The sequence below is a fragment of the Stylophora pistillata genome, chromosome 8 (assembly GCF_964205215.1).
Source record: "Stylophora pistillata chromosome 8, jaStyPist1.2, whole genome shotgun sequence".
Lineage (NCBI taxonomy): Eukaryota > Metazoa > Cnidaria > Anthozoa > Scleractinia > Pocilloporidae > Stylophora > Stylophora pistillata.
Genome location: NC_142526.1, coordinates 11,629,517 through 11,657,150, shown reverse-complemented (window position 1 = coordinate 11,657,150; position 27,634 = coordinate 11,629,517). Strand labels below are relative to the sequence as shown.

At 39.7% G+C, this 27,634-nt stretch overlaps 1 protein-coding gene across 4 annotated transcripts; it reads left to right on the top strand.

Annotated features, from left to right (window-relative positions):
• Positions 1-441: 441 nt before the first annotated feature.
• On the top strand, positions 442-27,377 carry LOC111328756 (uncharacterized). 4 transcript variants are annotated; one of them, XM_088731721.1, is made up of 6 exons: positions 444-587; positions 20,972-24,040; positions 24,145-24,272; positions 24,700-24,820; positions 25,091-25,173; positions 25,664-27,377. In XM_088731721.1, exons 2-6 carry the CDS (start codon positions 20,996-20,998, stop codon positions 25,719-25,721), a joined length of 3,435 nt encoding a protein of 1,144 aa, XP_088587847.1. In that variant the 5' UTR covers positions 444-587; positions 20,972-20,995; the 3' UTR covers positions 25,722-27,377. The 4 variants fall into 4 exon arrangements, 3 of the variants coding, with proteins under 3 accessions (XP_088587847.1, XP_022788987.2, XP_022788986.2); XM_022933252.2 differs by lacking the exon at positions 444-587 and adding an exon at positions 6,236-6,364; XM_022933251.2 differs by lacking the exon at positions 444-587 and adding an exon at positions 12,277-12,515.
• Positions 27,378-27,634: the final 257 nt, after the last annotated feature.

The window sequence follows — 27,634 nt, the reverse complement described above, 5'->3', positions numbered from 1 at the left end:
TCCACGGCCATACCCCCGTTACTCCCCCGCTATGTCGCGGGGGTCGGGGAGCCGGGGTTTCAATTGACTGGAGCATAACACTTCCTATGAAAAATTACAGCCCGCTGTCGTACAGAAACCCTAGACTGTACACATGCTAGGGCAAATACCACCCTTTTGAAACTATGATTGAAATTCAATGAGCATCTATCAAGAGTTTAATTCCTGGTGAGTTACTTTTTGTGGAATATGATCAATAAGTAAATTCAGACTTAACTTAATTTTTTGAGCGATAAAGGTGGTCCTGAAACTGTAAAAATAAAATGTTAATGCTTTGACCTATGTAAAGGATATCTTAGAAAATTTGAGAAGGGGGATGCACGAGGTTCGGTTTCTAATGAACCTTCCCCACTCCCCCTCGTCACTCTAAGCCTTTATGTTGTACCCTACCAGGGATTCTCTAATATTCATTGAAATACTTTGTTGTCTGCTGAGAAACATTGGACGCCTTTTGAATGAGGCAACTGCGTAGAACGAATGATCTTCGCGCCCTGACCATACTTTGGAGTGAAAATCCTCTTCATTGAAGGATAAGATCAGTCGTAAAGGTAAGCACAAAGATTTTTTCTTTGATGGCTTGGTCTAGGTTGCATTTCTAGTTCATTGCGAATGGATTCCCGAGAGGAAACTCAGTTGTCGGGGAGAATTCTTTCAATGCTGAAGTCGTTCCAAGAGGACGCATTTAGGGTGCGCTGGTGCCGCACACGGATGCAATTGCCGTCGAAAATTAAATAATTTGGTAACTCTGAGAGGTTCATTGAAAGATCTTTGGCGCCTTCTTTTGGTAAGCGAATGAATCTAATCGAGATGATAACAGACTAACAAGAAGTAGCATTGGTAAACAACGATCATTAAGCGTTCGTTCGAATGTGCGCAAGATTTAAAGCAGCCCCTTTCTACGACCGCCCGGCCAACACATTTCATAGAATTAAGCATATGGAAACAAAGCTTGCCGATCATTTATTATACGTATTCACCAAGGGGCTTTTTAACTGCTTACAAACATTGCCAGGTCCAATTTTACGCCTGGAAAAATCAATATGTTAATTCCTGTCCAAAACAAGTCAGGATATCTTGAGGTGAAAGGAAGCGACTTCTCATCATTCCACCAAATTCTGCCCAAAATGAACATAACTTATCCGGCTATCTTCATCTCCAGGTCAAGATCAGTCAAGCTCGACTCTTTAGACCTCACAAGTTGTTCTTTATTTCCTAGAATAATTTTGCATTATTTTCACGCCAGGCATATCGCTTGCAATTGCGTGCGCTGTTTCCACACGTGCTTGCCGAGTCCTGCCGAGTACCACTTCAGTTTCAGTAAAGCATGAAGGAATATAAGGAGGAATAAATATAAAGAAGCTGTTTTGTCTGTAAGGCACTTTTATTTCCAGACGTATTTCGTATTAAACTTAAGGGAACACTTCTCGCTATTTTGAGTTCGCGTTTTATATTTCAAGACACTCGTCATTCGTCAAAATAGAATTGTACGTTTTGTCTCACTTTATACCAGCTGAAGGAAACAAATATAAATAATAATAATGATAATAATTTACATTTATATAGCGCACACCTCCATGTGGATATATTCAGCCGCCCTTCACAATATCGTAAGGTAAAATTGTGTTATAAGTAATTAAAAATATAAGAAACTATTAAAACCAACGAACCTATGCACTCGAAGGGAACAGTTACCTAGTAAAAACTTGTTAAAACTATTTGAAAGCTAAATTTAAAAAAATGAGTTTTGACAGCAGTCTTGAAAGCGTCCAATGTAATTGATGTTATTTTCTTCATGGGAATTTTATAAACTGAAAAAAACGTAACCCGTTTAAATGTTAAAAAAGCCAAAAAAACACCTGACAATGTGAAAAATATTCAAATGAGTTATCAAAACGACAGATCGTCAGAAAAGTTGATGACTTGTCTCCAAAATGGCACTCGCAAGGCATAGACACAGCTGTGCAAATGGCATTTCCCTATAGGGCGCCAGAGGGGACAAAAATGCTGTTTAGCAATTTTTCTTTCCAATTATATAAATATGTTCTAAACTGAAGATTTTTGTCATCAGTTTACATATTAGATGCTAACTTAGTGAAATATTTATGCTCTTTTTCGCATTTATTTTCTAAACTGTTCAGTTGCATTCTAATTGCACGGAAAATGCGTTACAAGTACAGAAAAAAATTATTCTAATTGAAATGTGTTTTAGATGTTCTAATGTTCTTATTACATTCTATTTAAAAAAAAAAACTATTCTAATAATGTTCTTTTCATGCCAAGTTAAAAAAAAACTGCTCATAAGAATGAAAAATTATCCTATTCTCAATCCGAAAATACATGGCAATTGCAAAAAATACATGGCAATTGCAAAAAAAAGCGTTCTAATTAGTATGCAAATTATATTCATTTGAATTTTTCGTGCTAATTAAAACGCGCTTCTAATTAAAATGCAAATTGATGCTACACAAAGCGGTGTTGGGTAAGGGTTTCGCGGACTCCGTTTTGGCGCTAATTTTAAAGCTTTGAATTTGAAGACTATCTAGAAAAGCTACGATCTGCCTTTATACCGTCGAGGAAGAGGCGACATAGAGATAGCTAGAGAGATTCTTAGAAAATACTCAAGCAGTTCTCGGTCAAATTGCTAGCTTCAGTCAACAATGGGAGACCCAGAATAACAAAACTGAACGACTTAGAAAACGCTGTTGATCGAATGACCGAGATCTGTACAACGTTTGGTGTTCTTCATCAGAGTGTACCCATTCAATGTTTATCTACGAACAAAACAGTGTTATTGTTAGTCTAGCTGAATGAGTATCCAAGTGATTGAAACTGGGGCAAAAAAGAATTAAGAAAAGACAGAAAAACCCCAAAAACTGTTCAGGACTGCAATTCTTGAGTTGGCTCATTGTGAAAGCTTTTGGGACTTCACTAGGCTAGTGCTGTCTGTAGTGGGCCCTGTGTCAAAGAGAGAAGAGTAGCAGCTGAATTAATAATAATAATACTAAGGACAATGATAGCACTGATTGACCAAAGTCACCCTATGACTAATAACAGATGATACGTGACAAACAGCATAAGCAACGCATTTTTCAAAACAAAAGGAGCAAGCTAAAACTGCCATCAGATAAAAAGAACTGTCCATAAAAGACTGACAGCATAGAGCTGAAAAAAATAGGGACTGGTTCTGCCATCAGATAACAACAGTCCATAGACTGACTACCCAAGAGAAACAGAACAGATTGGTGGTTCTGCCATCAGATAACAACAGCCCATAATGGACTGACTACCCAAGAGAAACAGATCCACCTGTTAGTTCTGCCATCAGATAACAACAGCCCATGCACTAACTACCCGAGAGAAACAGAACCAGGCAGGTGGTTTTCAATCAGAAAACAACTATTTAAGACATTAGCCCTCTGTACAAAGTGTCTTTGAAAATCTTCTGCATCCTAACAATCTATTGAAGAGAAAAACTATCAGAAACACTTGAATTTCTACTTGGGGGAAGGGGGGAGGAATTAAATGAAAATTTACTTGCCTCAGCATGCCATCCTCATTGAGCAGCCTATTTCATTTTGAAAATGATTCAATCACAATCATAAAGATAATGATAATGATAACAATAACAAAATCATTAATAATAATGATAATTATAATAATCATAACAATAACTACAATGACAAAGTCCGTGTTAGTCTGGCCTCTACCTTGCAGAAAATACAGCCCACCAACTGAAGCTGAATTCTTTATAGGAATTGTATTGCAATTGGTCATTGAGGCACTCAAGCCACCTCACCACGACAAGGTACGAACATTGAGGTGGAAAAAAGGGGTCTGTAAACTTGACTCCATGCTCGATTCGAGATGAGAAATCCGTGTTCGAAGCTTCTTCAGTTCCACTCCAAGGGAATTTACTCTAGCTGATCTTTCGGTAGGTTAGGAAGCGAGCTCTTCGGAGTCGTGACTGAGTTTGGCGCCAAAAGATAAATTTTTCGCGCCTTCGGGCTCAAAGTCTAGTGTGGCGGAGTTCACCAGATTTACGATGCCATAAATCCCGCAGATTTAATAAGTTCGTTGGGGATTGTTTTCTTACGAAGAAGATAGACCAGCTATTAGACCGAACGAGAACACAACGTGAACGAGGTCGGGAATCCTGGCTAACCGCACTACTCCGAACGATGATTTGGCCGGCTGAAGTTCCCGCGCCGCCACACTTTGGATTTCGTCGGGAAATATCTTAAATACATCGCGTATGAAATATTTACGTAAAGGGACGTCACATACCTCTTTCAAAAGTAGATACCAATGCTTGCAAGGGTCAAGTGTGGCACTTGTAATCCTGCAAAGACTCTGCGTGGTTAAGTTAGCCGGTCGAAAGCCGCACGTCGAAAATCGGACTGCCTCTATGACTTCATTTCGAATGGTTTCGAAATCGAAAACATGATGCTTTTCGACATTTCGATCTCGTCGAGGTTTAATATTATAATATTGGTAAGAATTTAACCAGGATACGAGGCCAAGTCGTGCGATCGCCACAGGTTTTGTACAAAAACAATAACATCGAGTACTACGATCGCAAAGCGTGAACACTGATCGATCCACCAAGTGACGGAATACTGGAAATTCGATACGGTTGTTATTCAGGTCGTATGGCACATGAAAATTGCGATATCTTTTGTTACTGTTTTATGGCAAACCAAGCGAAAGAATCATACCTAAATAATCGAAAGAGAGGCTTTTTCGAATACGGCGCCTCGCAGGTATTGCCTCTTCTGTGAAAAGGAAGGATCTTAGAAAGACTACGTGATTAGAAATGTCGTTATAAGGAAACAGGCAGAAACTGAGAAAACGCAGTATTTTATGGCCATTACGCGCACAGCAAACTTCATTTCATTTCATGATTTTGATTTTCATTGCCAACAGATGACCCCGCGTTAATTCGCACGCAATCGCGTATCTCTCGTGGATTCGTAGGCGCTAATCTGTGTAATTACATTGTGGTGTAATTAATGTGATGACATCCACCCAACACCTTCTTCCCCAAACCTCGGCATCAGTTTACGATGCCTGCTGAAAATTTTTTTCTTGAGCAAAGCTCGTCATGGGGGAAATACGAGACAAAACAACGGCTGCCAATAGGCTACCTATGAGAAAGACGACATTGTTTGTTCATCCAGCTATGGAGTCTAGAGCAAGAGAACCATAATTTAACCTCATACACCGAATCGAAATATGGCGTCCAATTTGAATTGCCATTGTTCTGGACTTACTAGCCTCTCACACATGTGATAATCCTTTTGTGTTTTCCACATGAATACGAGGCTAGTAAGTCAAAAACAATGGTAATTCAAATTGGACGCCATATTTTGATTAGGTGAATTAAGTATATTTTCTCTGTATATATAAAAAATACCAGGTGCTCACGGTTGTAGTCTATGATGGATTACAGCAACCAAGTGGCGACTCAATTGGGGAAAAAAAAAAAAGACAAAACCGCAATGCTGTTTGACCATGAACATTTCCTCGGTCAAACATCCAAATGATATATACTGAAAGAAGCTTGCTCACGTTTGACCTCTTTATTATGCTTTCTTCATATCATTTTTAATCCTTGAAAAGCCTACTTCTTCGAACTCCTCGATCAATCGCTTGAAACCAACTCAGTGATGGGGTAAGGCACATCTTCGCCGGTGGGCTACTCACTGTTTAGTCTTTGATATCAAGATAAAATTATCTTGGTATAATCTACTACCATGTATGTGTTTAGGTCTCATGCGGTTTCCGCACTCCATGTAAACAGGCCCCAACTTTCATGTTATTTCCTCGAAGAAATCTGAAATAAAACGCAAATTGTTCGGACCAGAGACCGCCGAGGACATAATACCATATTTGACGTTTACTTTTTTTAATTCGGTTTTTCATTTCTCTTTTTTTTTTTTTTTTTTGCTTTTTTGACGAGTGCATAGAGAACAGAGTTAAGAAACGACTTGCGAACACGAAAAAGGAGAGAGGAATTTATCAAAGGGAAATGGGAAATTGATCAAAGGGAAGAGATGAAAAATAAACAAGATCTCTCGAGGGAAAATAATTTCGGGAGGTCATTTTCCCCTCGTCCCTATGCCTGATAACAAGCCGATGTTTGGGATATGGGCCCGAGCTCTTCACGAAGACCAGCTTCCTCGTCCTCAGGCCCAGCGCCTGGGAACAGCGCACCTAAACATAGTTGATACACCTTTGATGAGATGGGCAACCAAACGCTGTTTTCGAATTGGTTATGATCAGTAGGATGTAAATTAAGTTCTTGTTGTCTTTGTACCAGACAGAGGTTAGTGTCTGTTCGTTACTGGTTTATTATTTCTCTTCCCATCTTCCAAATGCATGATGATTGATACCACGAGAATAATTTCAACTTACTAAGAAAGTAAAGTTTAAAATGCTATGGTGTTTCTTCGATTATGAACGTTGTAAGATCTTATTCATGCGAATTTCAGGGGTTAACAAAGAAACAATTTTCGATCAGCTAGGTATGTTTTAAGCCAGCTTTCTTTTCAGTTTCCTTGAGGAAGTCAGATTCTATTTCGCCCAAAACTTAACCTAATTCTATATGAGCTCATTCAATGTCGTTGTGGGGTACTTTAACATCAAACATCTCGCTCGAAGATACAGCCCATGTGAGAAACTTCCAACATTTCTCTTAAGATTGAAAAACTGGTAGCGATGATAAATATTCCGCTTTCATTTTGATCTGCATGCATACGGTTCGCGCTAGTAGCTTTCGCATTTACATAAACTTCCTGTTTCCTTATCGAGGAATTGCAGGTACGATAATAATGTATCTTTTTAAAATCGTAAGATTTTAGGTAAACGGGAGAGGTGTAAGGACAGCAGAAGTCACTTTGTAATCCTTCGCATGACCCGCACAGCTAAATGGTAACGAAGAATGAGACTGCAGCGTTTGCTATCACGAGTTTTACCAGTATTCTGTTCGTGATATTGGAAATATATTCATTAAGAATGATGGAAAATTTTGGCTAATTAGTTCTTATAATATAAACGAGTCAAAGGTTCTAGTCTACCGATGACTTACAACTCACGGATAGAAAATTAATGATTCGCTTTTTGTGATTCGAATTTTGCGTTACGAGGCTTGAAGCGGGCAGATAATAATTTTTTTTGTTTCTTCAGTATATACAAACGGTCTCTTTAAAGTAGACTTCAAACAGACTCTGTTTCCCATCTCGGACCAACTAGCAAGCGAGCGATAAGCACATAATAAACATTTGAATAGCCCGCAAGCGAGTGAGACTAGGGCGAGTTTAATCTCACCATGTCACCCGGTCGTGCATCATTTATTTCTTAAGTCGTCCCTATTCTTAATAATAATAATAATAATAATAATAATAATAATAATAATAATTATTATTATTATTATTATTATTATTTTTATTTTTTTATTTTTATTTATATAGCCCTCATATCCCGAGCTCATGGCGCTTTATAACACTGTGCGGGGGACTTTACCAGACTGCTAAGCAATTTACAATCAATACTTGAAAGGCGAATCTAACAAAAATAAATAAATAAACAGATATAAAAAATAAATAAATTAACAGATGCCCCCTCCCCCCAAAAAACCAGACTACATCACAGTAATCTCGCGAGTAGGTTCTTTAACGTCCCCTGCCTAACCAAATTAACTAATTAATAGATGCAGGAGGGGGACCTACGGTTTATTCGTCTAACAGATGCCCCCTCCCCCCAAACAGACCAGACCACATCACAGTAACCTCGTGAGTGGGTTCTTTAACTTCCCCTGTCTAACCAAATTAACTAATTAATAGATGCAGGAGACGGGACCTACGGTTTATTCGTCCTTATCCGAGAAGACTAGAATGTCTATCCATTTCTTGATTTTATAGAAAGGTAGCACATTCTCCTCAGCTATTTTGAGAACGTGAGTGTTGGTCCGGTCGGGGCTTGAACCCTCGACCTCCCACACAACAGTCCGGCGCGGCGCTTCACCAATTCTTCCGCCGTAAGCTCCTGGCTCAGGACTATTCTTTCGCCGCAAGCTCCTGGCTCAGGAGTGCGACGAGAAGGGGATCGCCTTGCTCCTTCTGTACCCTTTATTTCTACCGTTCCTCGGGTCGGGTCCTGGATTCTTGGGGAACATGCGTGGGGTCAAATCCTTCACGCGCGGGTGGTGGTTGAACATGTCACGATATTATGAGAGATGTATGTCGAGAACACTTATCTGAATCTCAGCTCATATCAAGGCGCGGCAGTTGCATGCTCCTAATATTTAGCTTTCTATGTCAGATTTCAAGATCGTTTCTATGGTTCTAATATTTTGTCCCAAAAACCCTTTAAACGATTAAAGTGCCCCTGAGATCAAAATTTTCGAACATCATTTTTTTTCTATTTTCGCGTTCAGTGTGTCTCCTTCAACTACTCTGCCAAATTTCAGTCTAGACCGAACACCAGAAATATCTTTTTTCGGGCCGTTAAATTCACGATTTCGCGTCCGCCATTATGTTATGATGTTCCGGAAGTTGATTGCAAGATTCAGAGGAAGTGACGTCAAAGGCTCAACGCAAAAAATCTCACATGGCAAAATGTCAAGCAAACATAACAGAGTGCTTTACTCTATTCTTACAAAAACTAAACAAAAATGACTGGGCATCGATGCGTAATTCAAAGCCGAAGTAATCGTGCAGACCATGCTGCAGGTATTTCTCTGCATCGGAGCCTTGTAAATAGATCAGAGCGGGAAAAACGGACGCGATTTGTGTGACCTCGCCTAGTAAACTTCAATCCTACAGAAATATTTGTGATCTACTCCGAACACTTCTCGGAGGACTGTTTCGAGAGATCTGTCTACTTTGAAGGATCTAGGCGAAGAATTCTGTCGGGTTCAGTGCTTGCCGTTCAAGAAGAGAAGGGACAAGAAAAACCGTCCTCAGTGCGATCTCGACGCCGGAAAGCGAAGTATACGAACCTCCACGGATTTTGTCGCCTCTACATATGAAGTGATCATGTAATATCCACCTTTAACAACTCTCTGGCAGAATACCTTACACAAAGGAAAGTACTCGGTGAACATTGTAAATAAGAATGATAAAATAGCCGAATTGAGGATTGAGATTTCTGACCTCAAAGAGCTCACTTTTATACAAAAGAGATGAAAAACATAATTGTGTGCTCTGGTTCTAAAAAAAGCTGGCTTTAATATCAGCGAAAGCAGAACAAACAGCTTTAGACACAGAGCGTAAAAACACTTTAAAATGTAGGCTTGCAGCCAAAAAACCGAGAAAATGAAAATTTCTTTAAAAAACCTGTCAAACTAGCAACCATCTGACAACCAAGTCAGCGTGCTATCAAAGGGTCTCAGGCCAACTTTTGTGAAATTTATTCGCAAGACGAATGCGCCTCCGTTACACCTTTCACGGACAAAACAAAGAACCACTTCAGGGCCCAGTTGTTCGAAGACCGATTAGCGCTAACCCAGGGTTAAATTTTAATCCAGGTTTCTATATTTCTCTGTTCAAAAGCCGTTTTAAAATAATTTTCCAAATTCTTCTTAGAGCATTCAATCAACAAATTGTAAACAAATGGAGTTAAAGTGAAATTAATTTTAAAGCTTTCAGATCTTCAATTAAATTTCACGGTAACCCTGGGTTATCTTAACCCACCTTTGAACAACCCGGCCCTGTTTCATATCAAACTGAATGCCACCGGTTCAGTCTTCTATCGTCCTTCAGAGCTACTTGGAAATTTGTCAGAACGCTACTTGCAGACTACATCTAAGCCCAAAAGTACTTTGTAACGCAATGAGGTCACGGCTCTAAGAGTTGAAACAAACTCTGCTTTAAACCTCACCGAAGCAACACAACAATACATCATGAATAAGACAGAAAAAACAAAAGAGGCCAAAGTGCAACTCAATAACAGAGTTTACTTCAAACCTCTCAAAGCACCGATAGTAAAAAACACGTAGGAAAGGGTTAATGAGATCATTGACCAAATGCATCGGAGAAAACACATTGATGGCTTAGAAATGGCTTTCACAAACTCCCAATATCCGCCTTCGGGTACACAATTAGCCATTGCCGAAAACTATTTTTACTAATCACCCGATCATTTCTTACAAAAAAGGAAAACCCCTTACGACAAGCAAAAATACAGTTCGAAGGCGATAAAGCGATGCGACCACAAAAGCCACATGGGGATAGCCTGCAGTGCCGGCGTATTTTGGGCGCACGAGTGCACATTTTCGTATTAGGCCGCCATCTCAGATTTGGTAACTGTGGAGGATTGGGGTGAGGAAATATTTTCCGAGGGAGTGGGTGTTAAGTGGAAAAATGAGCAACGGGGAAGAGGGAAGGGAAGGAAAAATTTTTCCCAATCCTCCACAGTTACCAAATCTAAGATGGCGGCCTAATACGAAAATGTGCACTTGTGCGCCCAAAATACGCCGGCACTGCAGGCTACATGGGGAGTTCGTGCCGTTCTGTGTTTATCTTTATTCGCATGGCAAAAATTCATCGTTTGTGGGCGCAAAACTATCCACAGAAGCTTCAGATGATTTCTGGGACAATTCATCGTCTGAAAACGTCGACATTTTCCGACTGACAACGAAACCCCTCTTTATAAACAGGGTGACCGCGGTGATGCTAACAATTACCGCCCAATATCGGTGATTCCAATAATGGCGAAGGTGTTTGAAAGGATAGTTTATGAACAGTTATATGCCTATTTGGAAGAGCACGATATTCTATGTCAAAACCAATCAGGGTTTCGTGCTAATCATTCAACTGTAACAGCTTTGTTGGAAGCGACAGATTCTTGGGCATATAATATTGATAACGAGAAAATCAATGGAGTTATTTTTCTAGATTTGAAAAAAGCTTTTGACACTGTTGATCATCAGATCCTTCTATCGAAACTAAACTATTATGGTATACATGGAAAATCTTTCAGATGGTTTCAGTCATATTTGGAAAACCGAACACAAAAATGCTCTGTCAACGGGTCGCTATCCAGTAGCTACTCGTTGACTTGCGGCGTCCCTCAAGGGACCATCCTCGGTCCATTATTGTTCTTATTATATATCAACGATCTTCCAAATTGCTTATCAAATTGTAAACCGAGAATGTATGCCGATGACACGCACCTCACATATGCGGGAAGCAATCTTGAGAATGTTCAGTTTTGTCTAAATGAAGACCTAGAAAACATCTTCAACTGGCTACAAGCGAACAAACTTGACTAAAACCGAATTCATGATAATAGGGTCGAGGCAGAGACTGAATACTCTCACAGCTTCACCAACAATTAGAATGAACAATACTCAAGTGAGCCAGGTTACAGCTACAAAATCGCTTGGTGTAATAATAGACGATAAACTCGATTGGCATAGTCACATCGAAAAACTAACGAAAAAGATCGCCTCTGGTATCGGGGCCCTAAAGCGAATTAGGCACCTGATCCCAGCATCAACCTTACATATCATCTACCAAGCTTTAGTAAAACCTCACTTTGATTACTGTGACATTGTTTGGGGTAGCTGTGGGAAAACGCTACGAGACAAACTGCAGAAATTGCAGAATAGAGAAGCCCGTGTGTTGACATTCTCTAACTATGATGCTGATGCAACTGAGCTACTCGAGTTTTTAGGGTGGAAAAATCTTGCACGCCAGCAGGAAATCCATGAAGCCACCATGATGTTCAGATGTCTGCACGGGCTAGCTCCAAGGTATCTATATTCAAAGTTTACGTGGCGTGACTCTGCTTATGACCTCAGGGACTCTGAAAATAAGCTTAATGTTCCACTACCGTGCACTAATTATTACAGAAAAAGCTTTAGCTACAATGGCGCCACATTATGGAACAGTTTACCACGCGATATAAAGAACACAGAGTCTCTGGGGTTATTTAAACGTAAGATCAATGACATTCTTTAAGTCTAACGCACGGCATTCACGGAAAACAGCTTTAGTGTTATAGTATGTAGTTTGAATTTTAAATATCTTAGCGTATGTGATATGTATTTTTATAGGCTGATGAATTGATCGTGTCTAAATAAAGATTACAATACAATACAAAAAACAGTTCTGAAAAAAGTAATATGTGTGATTCTCTGTGCAGCGAACAAAGAGAGTTGTGACAAAGCAAAGCATAAGTTTCTTGAGCCTTTGACGTCATGATGACCTTTTTGCGGGCTCGGCTGGAAGATGTATTCAGCAATAGCGGACGAGTTTTGGTCGACTTTGAAGCGGTAAAAATTGGGGCTTTCCCCGATTATCGCTTAGCTTCAAATTTGCATACCGTGACCACAAAGTTCGTCAACAACCCGTCGATAGCGCAAAAATTTGTTTACTTCGATTTATATTCGATGCAAACGCTGTACGTTCTCCTACTACAACGACTGGAGGGGAAAAGCTTCACAAATAAGTGACGTTTTTAAGCTAACGTAGGTGAGTTTGTTCGGGGCTTGTCCCAATTTTTTCTGTTCGTTTACATTATCTTAAATTTACTTTAAGTCGGGTTGGCCTCGACGTATTCTAAAAATCCTATTCTGAGCTCAACTGATAGAATTGTTCAGTCACATGATTGTTAAAAGGGAAAGACCCACTAGAAGATTGACCTAAATGTACGTTGCGCCGTTTATGTTTACCACCGGGTCCCTGTATCTGGTGTCTTCTCTCGTGATTGTTCTTTGTAACTGAGTTTTTCAATCGCACACCATCTTTGTTGTGTGCCCGGTAAGGATATGAAACACAGAAACATACGTGAGGGTTTCTCACATACAGCTTGCTTGCAAACATTGCTACTTTTAAAGCGATTGCAACTTTCAAAGTTCGATGTTTCTTTCATCGTATTTTCAAAACCACTTCATAAGTGGGTGAGGGACCTTTAAGACAAGTAATGGAAACTGCCGCTCTTGTTTAACATTTTTCCATCAATCACTGTTTCACCCTCAGTCTAGGAGACAAATATATTTTTGTTTTATTTTTCTTTCGAAATAAATCTGTCTCGTAGGCTACGAATGGTGGCAAATTCCATTCAATTTTGACAACACAAACATGTAATTTTGGACAGAGCGTATTATTTACTTATTTATTTACTAAGGTTGCGGCTACGCCATAATCTAGAATGGACTGATAAATACCCTACAGTCGAACTTTTACACATAATTACCGCTGAATGGTTCTTTCAAACTTCCTAAGGGTTATCAGATGTTTTTTTTAGTTATTTTACGCGATTCCGAGACACTCCAGATCAAGTTGCCTCGCACGGTCTCAAATAGACTAAATGCCCGAAGCCAGAAATATTCACCAAAACTGTTACAGAAAAAGCTCATACGAGCCTATTGAGAAAGTTCGATGTTTGTTTCAAAGAACCAATCAACTCTTAAAATTAATAATTGGGTTTTTTAGTGGACGCATTTTTCTGAGCTTGTGTATAGCATAAGAAGTCTTTTTCACAATCTTTATAATTCGAAGTGGAATCGCGTGACATTCCCAGATCTAGAAAAACATCTGGCCGCCGGCCATAAGCCACAGGGTCTTCTGATTGGAAACTTCCAGCTGCTACGAATGAAGTCTCGTGTTAGCTTTCTTTGTAGACTATGCACAAGCGTTCCTAGACCACGAGCGCCGAGCGCCACACTGATAAGGCTTCTGCGGTGCATCACCGTTACTACAAGAGTTTCCCGCGGCGCGCTAACGTCAACCATCTTTACCACTGACATTTTTTTGACTCGCGGAAAGGAAGGGACTGTTCACACACTCTTATGCGTTACTGACCAATCTTGTTCGGTCAAGATGGCTGGATATTGGCAGAGTTCCTTTTTTACGTTTCTATGGACCGAGAAGAATAAAAATTAGCATGTCACAGCATGACGACTGAAATAACATTAGAAAGCATTCTGAAATATTGTGCAGTAGCTTTTTATAACTTGATGGTTGTTGGGAATTAGATAATTGCCTGACAACACAGCGGTTTTCTCGATAAACTCGCACTGAAACCAATCATTCACGATATAATTTTTTAACAGATATATTTTTCTCTCACAACGTGCCGAGTTTTTTTTTACAACACACGTGGTGTATTTTAGAACAAAGGATATACAATCGGTGAATGTTTCCTTTGATTGGTTACAGTTACTAATGATGACAGATTCGATGCCTATCCCTTTCCGGTGGACTAAACAACGAAACTTAAACGCGTTAAAAAGGTTTGATTATGTAAACACACGATTTCCGACATGGTTTTGTGCATAGTATCGTTAAGTATTTTGACGAGCCCGTAGTGGGCATTTTATATAAGGGCCGGGTCGCGCCAGAGTGATTTCAAATATTTCCCACTTTTCACCAATAGAAAAATTGGCAAAATTTTAACCCTTCTCTGTTTTTGGTAGTCTCCTTCGCAGCCGTCGTTTGGGCTCGTCACGCAACGCTCCCTTCCCCGCCAACCGGCTGCTTAAACCCGAGCAGCATTCCTTTCCCTGGTTTTAGCCAATCACGTTTTCGCTCATATAATTCTGAGTAAGTCCCGCCAAGACTAGTCGTCCAATCAAAACTCGTTTTCTATCAGCGGCTCATAGAGCAGAGAGAATGGCTCTCGAAGAAGCTTTTGTTTCGACCGCTTCCAAATTCAAAATTCGTACTTTGAATGATCACAAGAAGCTGGCAATTGAGAAAATTCTTTGGCAAAAAAAAATGTATTTGTGAACCTGCCTACAGGGTTTGGAAAATCCTTGATTTATCAGGCTCTTCCACTCGTGTGCGATCACATCTACAATCTTCTGGGCATATCGTTGTTATTGTTTCTCCGCTCGTAAGTCTTATGGAGGATCAGGTAAATTACCGGCAAAATATTGGAGTCAGCGCGCGGTAAACATTAGTACAAGTGGTATCGGAAAATCGTAGCGACTTCGATGCTTTTCCTCGTGCAGGTGTTATCGTGTTCAAAGTCCTGTCAAAGAGCTCTTGTTCACCGACATTATTCTCCTCATCCGTTGCAGCAGTCTCTTGTATTGAAGATCTCTTCTATATCTTTCTTGATTTCTTTCAGTTTATCCGATGCCTTCTTAAACTTTATCAAAAGCTGCTAGCATTTGTCTCTACAAACAAACAATTTGCAGTTCTCCCGGCTTAGCGATGCACGTCAACAGTGAGCGAAGAACGAATAAGTTCAGCAACATTAAATGAACTTATGATGCACGATCCTCGCAGTAGAGGATCTACAACTGCAGTTCGAAATATATGAACTTCATATATTCATTGTATTAAATGAACTTTTACCGAAAATGTAAATTTTATCCTTTGCGTGTGAAATCGAGGAACAAGTGAAGCATCTTGAACTACTTTCTACCAATTTCTTCGGAGTTACATCCACGGGAAATTTCTGAGGTGACTGCCAACTTCTCCAGAAAGCGCCGATGAATTTAAGCGGGAAACTTACGTCATTGAAATTTGATTGGTTTTATCGTGAAACCAAAGGCGACGTGTGATTGGTGCAAACGCGCATTATTACGTGAAATCACCGTGAAATCTAAACAAAGGGAAAGGAATGCGGCTCGGGTTTTAAGCAGCCGGTTGGTGGAGGAGGGAGCGTTGCGTGACGAGCCCAAACAACGGCTGCGAAGGAGACTATGTTTTTGGCGGCGGTCGTATCAAACTAATATTCTTTGACCCAAACTTCCCTGATGAACTCATAAGTCAAATACAAACCTATTTTGCTCTAGAAATAGAAATTTGAAAAAGATAAAAGTGCCGTGCGAATTGCTACGCAAGAACGGATCCTTTTTTCTCCTGAGCTGATATTTTGCGTTTTTTGCTGACTTCAATACTTGCAAGGGAAGGATAATCTCTCTTTGAAGCCACATGTTCTCCAAATTGTTGCCAGTATAACCGTATTCCGGCAGTGTACGAGTCACAGATATTCGAATAATACTGGCAGCAAATTTGTTTCCCTCGAAAGGAAAAGTGTCAGATGGACGAGATAAATTCTGCCATTGCACGCCAAACTAGACTAGAGGATAACAGTGTATTTTTTTCCCAATGACATTATATCCAGACATATCTCGTGCATAAAATGACAGCTTAAGGTGGCTCGTACCGGTTTTCATCTTTTTGATGGTTTGTAACTTTGAAAGAATGAAAAGACTGACCAAGGCCAGTTGAACACTTTTACGGGGTTGAATTACATAATCATTGGTTATCCAAAAATAAGTGTCATTTCGTCACTAGCAGTTTCCATGGCAACGCTTTCATAGGCTTATTCAAACGAATTTTGTAGCTTGTGGCTTAAATAATTCGAAAACTAACCAGGTGACCCCCTGATTTTTTTCTGTGATTGCTTTTGGAACTTGAAAAGGAAAATGCACAAAGATTTTTAAAAAATTCTACGAAGAGGAATTTCAGAAAATCTACAAAAAGGGCAATTTTCACACATTGCAAAGTTCCTTCCGTAGAATTTTCTAGTTTTTTTTTCTGATGATTCCTTTCGACGTTATTATCATATTGGAACAATAAAAAAAAGGGGTCACTGGACTTGTTTTCATGCAATAGCTCTCGTGAGTGTAGCAATTTCCACGCGCGTTCTCGCGCATTTAAAAATCTGGATTCTATAAGGTGGACATTTGCTCATGATCTGTTGTAGCTACCGCTGACAATTGCGTGTGCTCGCGCGAGCACCTACGATCTGATGTTTACTGACGTTTACTGCTAAGAAAATCTTTAAACAGCCGTCAAAGACAGCCTCCCGAGCTCATCTTAAAAATCCTACACATGACTTCTGCCTATATCATATTATTTTCCTTGAAGTTTCAAGGTGTTCTTCCACTTCAGGTAGATTATCCTTCACTTGAGTTCTTCTTTTTCCGCCAAAGCAAGGTTTCATATCGGTTCGGAATATTTCTTTTAGATGTGAAGTGAAGCAACCTTTACTTCTCCGAAAATCGTCTTCGTTATCTTAGTTTCTATCTCCTGCATTCACAGTGGCCACTCAACACATTAAATACAAGCTCTTAGGTAAACTTCTCACAAAAGCAGAAAAAATTCCACGCGCCGCCATCTTTGTTTTGAATTTTCATCTTTTGATCTCGCGCTTCTTTGCAGGTTTCTCTCGCGCGCGTCATGCAAGAGTGACCTGTTCCCCGCGCGAGGAAACTGGTACGAGCCACCTTAATTAAGGTAGTTCGTACCGGTTTCCTCGCGCGGGGAACAGGTCACTCTTGCGTGACGCGCGAGAGAAACGTGCGAAAGAAGCGCGAGATCAAAAGATGGCGGCGCGTGGATTTTTTTCTACTTTTGTGAGAAGTTCACCTAAGAAAGTGTATTTGATGTGTTGAGCGGCCACTGTGAATGCAGGAGATAGAAACTAAGATAACGAAGACGATTTTCGGAGAAGTAAAGGTTGCTTCACTTCACATCTAAAAGAAATATTCCGAACCAATATGAAACCTTGCTTTGGCGGAAAAAGAAGAACTCAAGTGAAGGATAATCTACCTGAAGTGGAAGAAGACTTTGAAACTTCAAGGAAAATAATATGATATAGCCAGAAGTCGTGTGTAGGATTTTTAAGATAAGCCCGGGAGGCTGTCTTTGACAGCTGTTTAAAGATTTTCTTAGTAGTAAACGTCTGTAAACATCAGATTGTAGGCGCTCGCGCGAGCACACGCAATTGTCAGCGGTAGCTACAACAGATCATGAGCAAATGTCGATCTTATAGAATCCAGATTTTTAAATGCGCGAGAAAGCGCGTGGAAATTGCTAAACTCACGAAAGCTATTGCATGAAAACAAGTCCAGTGACCTCTTCTTTTCATTGCTCCAATATGATAATAACGTGGAAAGGAATCATCAGAAAAAAAACTAGAAAATTCTACGGAAGGAAATTTGCGATGTGTGAAAATTGCCTTTTTTCTAGACTTTTTGAACTTCCACTCCGTAGAAAATTTTAAAAATCTTTGTGCATTTTCCTTTTCAAGTGCCAAAAGCAATCACTGGAAAAAATCATAGGGCCACCTGGTTAGTTTTCGAATTATTTAAGCCACAAGCTAAAAAACGCGTCTGAATAAGCCTCTAAAAGCGTTGCCATGGAAACTGCTAGTGACGAAATGACACCTATTTTTGGATCACCAATGATTATATAATTCAACCCCGTAAAAGTGTTCAGCTGGCCTTGGTCAGTCTTTTCATTCTTTCAAAATTACAAACCATCAAAAAGATGAAAACCGGAATCAGCCATCTTAATGGTAAAAAAGAAAAATAATAATGATAAACACTGTTTGTTTTGCCAATATTTGGACGCTTCTGTGGCACGACATCGGGTCCTCTGAAGATCGGCGAAAATTTTGCCGATCTGCCAAAGTTTGGCAAGTTTTTGTGGCAACTGCCTCTTGCAGGAGGCGTATGAAACTAAGAAAAGGGAATGAAATACTTGACGTGAAGGGGATGATGCGAAGATGAATACAGCAAGTAACTATGTGAGTCTGTAGGTTTGTAATAAAAACTCGTGCATAAACCGTTGCCTTCAGTTGAAACTTTGATGTCTAAAAAAGATAAAGAATTGTCGGAAATTTCCCAAGTTTATTTTAGGGCCAGCCGAAAGAAATTCACTTTATGAATTGAGTTAGCTCCTCTCTGGTAGGGGGAGGTAGCGCCTAGGCAGCGCCGATGTAGCAACCGTAGAGTTCAGGTTGGGAGCCGTTGTATTGGCCGAAAAATTGGTGTTCGACAAAACCTACAAAAAGATTGGCATAACTGGATCCGATCTTGGTATCCATGGCTACGCCATTGATTTGTTTAAAAAAGTGGTCCCCGAATGAAAAACAATTGAATGTGAGCACTAGTTCAGCTAAACGAAGTAGTATTTCAGATTTAGGTTCCTTAACAGTGCGTTGATAAAAAAAAAATGTTTCAGGGCCAGAAGACCTTTGTCATTAGGAATGACAGTATAAAGAGATGTAATGTCCATAGTGAAAAGAAGTTTGTCTTAGCCAAGGAAATTTTTTAATCTGATTGGCTGAGTGGATGGCATGAGTTGTCAGTCACCTAACGAAGTAAAGTGTACTTTCGACACCCAATTGAAACTTGCTCGTGCGAACAAGCAGCATTCGTCGGATTGTTTTATTTTGTCATGGTTCAGCCTAAGTTTTCATTTCAATGCTGTTCACGTAGAACTAGACAACCCAGGCCAGCAGAATAGGCGAAATTTTATTTTTTCAGTCAAACAGAGGTAAGCGCGTTGTGAGAGCGAAGTGCAAGTCACGCAAGAGGGGAGGAGTGCAAAAAAATAACGGCGGTGGACAAAACATTGCTCAAGCGTTTGCTTGATAAACCTCCAATCGCTACCAATCACAAAGTTGAAAAAAGAAGGCGTGACGCGCCTTGTAAACAGGCCTTACGCGGGGTCAGCGCTGGAGCGACCACCGGTGAAGATCGTCCTACGGTTCAGCCATAACTAGGATGTCGGATGTTGACGGTATTAATCTTAGTAAAACCTCCAAGGAAACATGCCAACCGTTCAACTTCAGGAACTACGTGCAGATTCTGCTCTGTAGCGTGTTAATCTGAATGCATGTAAACATATGTTTCTCAGCTGTGGACGTAACCTAAAGTAACGTATTTGATTTCAATGAAATTGATTCATTGTGTTTATCAAATAGTTTGGAGTTTCCAAGTGCGTTTGTGATTATCAATTTATAATTCAGCGGAGGCAAAACTTGACGAGATTTTTGGCAGAGCGGACAAAGTTTGTAAACATAGTGCGTACATTACCTTTCAAAGGTAAAGTTCACAGATGAGATGGGATGGTTCGTATTGTTTACAGTTTTTGTTTGAGGTCAATAGTGTTGTTATCCCCAATTTATTTCCTTTTTTGCTTGTTGATGGCATTTCCTTTGCATATCCTATACAGTTGGCTCGTTCGGAGTTAAACAAAGAGACTCTCGATTAGCTTCGTCCCAGGGTTCGTCCATAGAACATTATGATTCGACCACCACGCTGTTATTTAAATCCATTCGATGATCACCTGATATCAAGTAACCCATCGAATAGCCTCTTTCATATATGAAGGGGACATCAGGGTCTATTAGAAACCGCAAAACCGTAGAAGAAATAATCCAAAACGCAGAACCGCAAAAAATACGATCAAAAGCGAAAAACGCATACAAAATCGTTAAAACTGATGAATTTTAACATCCCATTTATCAAGACCTAAATGGATACAATACAATGGTGAAAAGTTGAACATATTCGAGCTAAGTGGAACCGTAACCCCCCAAAAAAAACGAAAACTACTTCAGGTACCAAATTCGGTAACCCATTAGTATTTTGGACTAAAGCCGAAAACCAAATAACGAAGTTTTTTGGCACAAAAACCGAGAAAACGGTCTAAAATTAAAAATTGCCAAAACCGCAAAACCAAAATTTCAATGCCCCCCTCGTAAACTGTATATACGGAGGAACAGCTGGAACAATAGCGTGGGTACAGTCAAACGGTCGTTATTTTTTCCTGCTCCTTCCCTACAAGAACAAAAGGACGCCTTGAATCTGTTCCTCGTTTTTACCGCACACGCCGATGAAGCTATTTTTCAGTCGATATTCAGTGTCTGTTATTTGCCTCGGAGTGTCTGATTAAGTTTTTGAAATAGCGGAATTTTTTAGGAGAACGCGGAAGTAAAATCCCTTTCCTTCGAAACCTAATCATTCTATTTTAAACTGTTTATAATGTCATATAGACATACTAGACTCTCATCAAAGACTATGGGCCAGCGTGCTACAGGACCTGGGTGAGAACGCAAATGACACTCGCGGCGGGAGAAGCTGACCAAGGCCATGGCCTACAGAATTATTCAGCTCTATTATCCAAAATTTGTTGATACTTCATTTGGATGAATTTTGGTTTTATCTTATTTCCAGGAGTGATGAATTTGATCTAGAGAGATGGAAAGAACATACCCTAAGATCACCACAAACGCTCGTTCAGGACGCCATCTTGAGGATGAGTTGGAACATGATGATAATCATTCGGCCAGATGCAGCACATTTAAACATATCGAAGAGACGATGGATCAGCTTCAGAAATGCAAGGTGAAGATGGCCATAAAGTCTTTGCAAGCTGCACATAAGCATCTATGTATACTGGAACTAAATCCAGATAGCTTCGGAAACCCAACTGATTACGAGAAGGAGCAGATAGAGCGAGGTACCAAGATGTGCTTTAGTCGTTTCTCAGCTCCTCCTTTCCTGGGTGTAGTTTTGTCGAGCCCGGAGCCGATACCGGATAAGGATGGCCATTTTTATGCCATCTTTACTATTGTCTTTGGTGCTCTTGCACTAAAGTTACATAAATATAACATGGCTATTGATATATTTCAGCGATGTTCTTCTCTTTTCACAAGTGATGTCACGCCACGAACTAAAAACAACATGGAAGTTATCGATATTTTCATAGGATTAGCGAAGGCTAATATAGGCTGCGTTTATCTAATTACTAAAATGATCGACAAGGCTGAGGATCATCTAAAATGCGCGCTGGAGATTTTTGAAAAATTTAAAAACCAAAGCAAAAATGTTTCTGTAGATATAAACATCGTTAGTATACAAACCAACTTAAGCACAGTATACCAGTGTCAGAAAGACTACCCAGCAGCAGTGCAGTTGCAAGACTGTCTCCTTTTGAAAGCAAAAGAACTCAATCTTCCCGTTCCACTGGTAGCTGCCATACATTACAATCGAGCAGAGTTGTTCTTAGAGCTCAAAGAACCTTTCAAAGCACTTACGGAGCTGAATATATTGGATTCACTTTCTGAGAGGATGAACAATGAAGATGGAATATTCTCGAAATTTATATCTTCTAAAATTTGTTTGGCGTATCAAATGATTGGAGAGGTGGCTCGTGCAAAGAAAATAGCCGAGCGCTTGATTTTCCCATCTCTCTCTCCCAAATCAGTATCACTGCCCCTCTCTCCATCCTCAAAATCGTCCTCGTCATCAGTAGGGTCAGGGTCATCATCATTATCATCGTCACCATCATCTTCATCGTCATCTTCATTTTCTGCTTCGACACTGATGTCTTCATTTTCCCTTTTCCTTCCCGATTTTGAAGCCTTCCTCGAATGTTATGGAAAATTCAATTGGGACTTCTTGTTCGCAATTATATTAAATGTAGTTGATTTTCACCTCAAAGAAGAAAACTTAGACTTCGTATCTTTCCTTGATTTTTTTGTACCAAATTGTGAAGAAATGCTAGGGGAAAACCACCCAACATATGCATCCGTTCTCTACAGGCAAGGTTTCAGATTTTTTCTGATGGAACGAAAATTGTCGTCAAAGAATTGCTTTGAAAAAGCATTAAGTATTTTGACAAGTTCGAACTTCGGCTCAGATCACCCAGATTTAGTGCAATGTAATATCGGCCTTGCAAGGCTATTATTGTGCAAGGACTTTCAAGAGGTTCGTCAGTTGAAGTCGTACCCTGACCGAGGCAGGCGAGAGTTTTCTTGTGACGCAGCAGACGATGTTGTGGACCCTGATATTCCATCCTTTAGAGAAGACAGTGGCAAGTGGAAGAGCAACGAAGAATTAGACGAACTAGTTCAAATTTCTGCTCAAGGAAACCATAGAGGCAGGCAAGGTGATTGTCTTGAAAATGATTCCCAAAAGGATAAGAACAGAGGAATCAGCGTCTCACAGAGGATACTGGAAACATCAAATGTAGTCTGTGATGGATGGAATGACGCTCTTAGAGCTTCTTTTCATGGAGGAGATGTGGTTACGGATAGCGGTGAAAACTCCGATGTACTCGCCACGAATGGAGCATGTGGTTTTGACAAAGAGTGGAATACTCCAGTTTTTGCCCCTCCAAAACGACGAGATTCCCATGAGAGTAATTCGAAAGCAAAAGGATCTCTTGGCTTGAAAGGTGGACGCCAAAGCAATTTTCCGTTGGGCCACGGTTCACATAGGGATCCCAGTGAGGATGAATTTAGAACAAATCACATTGGAATAGATCCCAGTTTTCTTGCACGCCATTCTTATGAGTACAATGCATCTGATGCATATCTCCACTCCAAGTACGACAGATCTGGGTACATGCCTGAGATGTACTGCCCAACTCCCTCAAGTTCATCGACATATCCTGGATGTCCTGATGCAATGGGATCTCCTCCAAAAGCATACGTAAGTCCTGATGGGTATCAGCATGAAGAGCCATCTCTAAACCTAGTCCTAATGCCTAAAATTGTTCCAGCGAAGACCTTACAACCGCCTCAATCTTCAGGTTTTCTCGAAGATGGATATAAAGTAAAATCTAAATCAAAATCTAAAGCAAATCTTCCGTTGATAGTCAGAGAGTTTCCCAATGGTGATGTACAAGCAAGAACTCCGCCATATAACTCCGCGGATGGACATGTACTCATTGAAAGGCCGACGTTCTCATCACAGTTTGAAAGAGAAGATGACGCTCCTAGATTTTTTCCGGACGAGGAAAGTGCTGTGGCAGGTCTGGGTCTGTTAAACAATAATTCAAACGCATCTGCTGACGAATCGTTGGCTTTACTCGAGCGACGTGTGGCTGAGGCTTGTTCGCTCGTCGAAAGAACGTTGAAAGAAAGACAAGAAAGAGAGAAAACGATGAAAGAAACTGAGAAAAAAAGAAAAGAAGAGCGGGCAAAGAAAGAACAACAGGCACGTGACAGAAAAGAAAAGGAAGCGAGGGAATCAAGAGAAACGGAGTGCAGGAGTGAAAGAGTTGAAGGGAACGATACGAGCGGTGGACAAGAAACACCTACACAAAACTCGGCTGGTGCTGAGGTTCGACAATGGCAGTGCGAACATTACCAGCGGCTCTGCCGTGTCAAGTTCCCATGCTGCGGAAGGTTCTTTCCTTGTCATCGTTGCCACAACAACTCAAGGTGTCCAAATGACAATTGCAAAGCAAGAGAGGCGTGTTATGTTGAGTGCTCTGTTTGTAACCATCGACAAGAGGTAGGTAGACGTGACATTAACTTGAAGTTTTTTTTACATGAGTGGAAATAGAGTTGTTACAATTAGCTTAACGACTTTTACTTCTATGCGTTTGAAATTTTAAGATCAACCAGGACGCCCACACCTGTGCCAGATGTAAAACAAGGTTTTCAGCATATTTCTGCTCTGTGTGTAAACACTTTACAGGGGAAGATAAAGCTCCTTATCACTGTACAAAATGCGGTATCTGCCGGTAGGTGAAACAATATCACTGATAATATTGTTTTCGTTTGTTTGGATGACATTCTTGTTCTCCAAAAAAATAAAGGACAGGGAGTTATTGGCCCGCCTCAGTACCAAGTCAGGGAGTTATTTATTCGTGTTACAATGGAAATGAAGAATCCTGGCGCCATATTTAAGGCGAGAGCCTTACAGGATAAAAGAAATGCTTCATCGACAAGTGCTTAAAATTCCCCCTGGGTAGTTGTTCCTCAAAAAGGCGAAAGAGTCCGACAAAATATTAGTTTTGGTTTCTTCATGCGTATCATATTTTCTTTTCAGTACTATTCCAGCTTATCGAGTTGAAAAAACACAGCGTGTTTCGAATGAATTTAAAGTGTGTTTGCCCAACTAATCATATTGTGCTCGAGTGCAAAGTAATGTTTCTGTTTTCCTTTCAGTATCTACAAGGACCGTTCCTTCCACTGTGATGTGTGTAACGTCTGTCTGGACAAACGGCTGGAAGGAAGACATTCTTGCCGAGAAAATTCAGGACATGATGAGTGCTGCATCTGTTTGGAGGTAGCTACTTAATTTACCTATCAAACTTGAGTAAGAGTAAGTAGTAGGAGAAATATCTGCCGCACGATTTTGCCCTTTAGCCGTTGTAATTAACTGAGCAATCAATTATTGATTGCTCGGTTAAGACAAAGTTTGTCTTATGCTTGTCTTGTCTTGAGTCGAAATCTGGTAAAAGAAAGTTTTTTTTACCAGATCTCGACTGCTGAGCAGAGCGATTAGATTACGCTGTATTTCCAAGTTACTCTATATTGATCGATTCTTTATTTCCAGGACGCTTTCAGCGGTTGTCAGATCCTGCCATGCTCACACAAGGTTCACCGAGAGTGTGCTATTGCTATGATACAGAGCGGCGTGTAAGTATGCATGAAATATAGTCGTGATGTCTACTTTGTGAATAAACTTAAATATGGAAGAACACTTCACTGCTTCGCTGAAAATTTGTCGGTATTTCACGTAATCCCGCATTGGATGAAAAATATTGAAAAACAACGATTTTTTTCCCATTAAAATAGCTTGGGGAATGATAGGAAACCACATTAAGAATCCACACTGCGGACGTTCGGAGAAACAGACTTCCGTTCCCGCCTTAGCTGAGAATACTGACTCCTGTGAAATTGATATATCCCGGGTATTGCCCTGATTCTCTGTCCCCTTAGCTTTTCTTAGCTCTAGAGATTTCTTCAGTTTTGGTTTCAACACGCTCTTTCCTCTTGAATCAAAAGCGATATAATTTCATGGGTAAAATTTGAAAGACTTTTAATTATAATGAGGCGAGACTTTACAGTAACAGTCCCACACTAGTTTATCTCGAGTTCACCTGAAATATTTCCGTTTTATCTGCAGTCGCAGCTGTCCAATTTGCCGCCATCCATTGTACAGTCAGACAGGAATGAATGAGTGAATATCAATCTGGATTCTAGTGTGCAGAATTCCGAGAAAAGGCAAATGTTCCCCTTGGAGATGTTTTACAAAGTGCCTTAATTGACGTATTCATTCTATATTTTAGCCGTGAATTTAACCCTTTACCCTAAGAGTGACTTCCCTCTAGTCTCTTTTCACAGTATCAACCTTGAATCAAATGTAAATTCTATGACGATGAAGGCAACGATCACCAATCTGGGAAGCTCCTGATTGTCAAACAACCTCTTATTTCCAGTACCACAGGAAATGTAAAGAAAACTGTGGAGAATTTGAACACAGGGTGTAGGGGGCTAAAGATCTTAATCGTTATTTGTTGTATATATGTTCGTTGTTGTATATATTATTTGTTGTTGACTGAATGAGTGAATCTTTTTTTAACGTACTTCTGATAACTATTTTTGACGAGTGAATTGTTTTGAGTATGTTTCTGAGTTTTCTTTTTTTCATTGTTTCGTCTTGGTTGTTCATGATAATCCCCATTATATATTATTATGTTACATACTTTTTAGTCCGCTATTTTCTTGATGGCTGCAATTATAGAAGACACTAGTTGTCTTACCATCCAATTGTTTTTGTCATGGATTATCGTCATTGACTGCATCTTCAATTTTTAATTCCTTCTTTATCTCTAGGTTTCCATCATCGACTGTATATAAATCAGTAGTAACGCCATCAAATTGCTTTTTACTGATTGGCTTGTCATACAACAACAGAAATGGACAAGTTTGATCATTACTATCATCTGATTTATTTTTCATAAAAATGTCAAACATCAAATAAGTTTGGTGTTGTATTATTGTATTTTTAAATATGAGCAATTGTTCTCACATGATCATTGAACTTATTCGTTGAAAATCTACTTACAGTCTGAACACTGCTTGTCACAGATACTTGAACTGTTTTATGATCAAGATTATTACTTGTCCAAAAGATTTCAAAAACAATTATATACTCATTTGTTTGTCATAAAATCGTAAAATCCTTTATTCGTATCAAGCTGCAATATGTATCGACGTGTATTTTGATTAACGCAAAGTTTTTGATTATCAATAAAACGAACACCTGTGATATCATCTTTACTGAACTTCCCAATTCTTTCCATTGCCTAAACAAAAACGTTGGTCAAAACAGGAGTTGGGATTAAGTGATCAATCTGTCGTTCGCATACTTTTCATAATTCGTTTTGACGTACTGTCTGAAATCGTTTTATTTATATAATTGACATTCATAGCACGAGTACTTTCATGTTATTGCTGTTCTTGATAGGTTATGCTTTTTGAATTGATGTTTAAATCGCCAGTCATTGCCTTCGCACCATCAAGTGTCAGAAAAGAATTCACCTGTGCGGCAACATAGTTTTTATCGGTCACACCTTTTTTATTTCTTGGTGTACCGATATTTGTGATTTTATTTCCTTTCATATCTAAACCACCTGATATCGTGAATGCTCTCGCATCAATATATTGTTTTGTTTACAACATCTTGGTTACTGTTATCACTAGCATTGTAATCAGGAATTAAAAGTCTGCCTCTCATTGTTTGTGGTAGAAGATTAGTAAAATCAACTTTATTGTCTGTTATTTCTCTCCTCTGGGTTAGTGTTACAACATCATCATTAAATTGTACTCTTGCCAGATCTGTTATTCTGTTATCACCCATATCGATTAATCCCTGCATAGATCTTGAGCCGTCTAGCTTTAACAAACTCTTTTTTTTTTTAAGTCAACATAGAATATATTTCCAGCATCTCTTTGTTGGCTTATTGGTGAACGAAGATCGGTGATTTTAAACTTTCTCATGTTAACACCTTTTGTCACAATTGCAGATAAACTAGGTAAAGATAAACCAGACAAATTTGATATTTTAGTGTGAGCATATTTCTTGTTAACAACA

Coding starts and splice junctions, on each gene's coding strand:
- LOC111328756 (XM_088731721.1), top strand. CDS start 20,996: ATGGAAAGAACATACCCTAAGATCACCACAAACGCTCGTTCAGGACGC. Junction 24,821..25,090: donor AGTGCTGCATCTGTTTGGAG/GTAGCTACTTAA, acceptor CTTTATTTCCAG/GACGCTTTCAGCGGTTGTCA. Junction 25,174..25,663: donor GCTATGATACAGAGCGGCGT/GTAAGTATGCAT, acceptor TTTTATCTGCAG/TCGCAGCTGTCCAATTTGCC.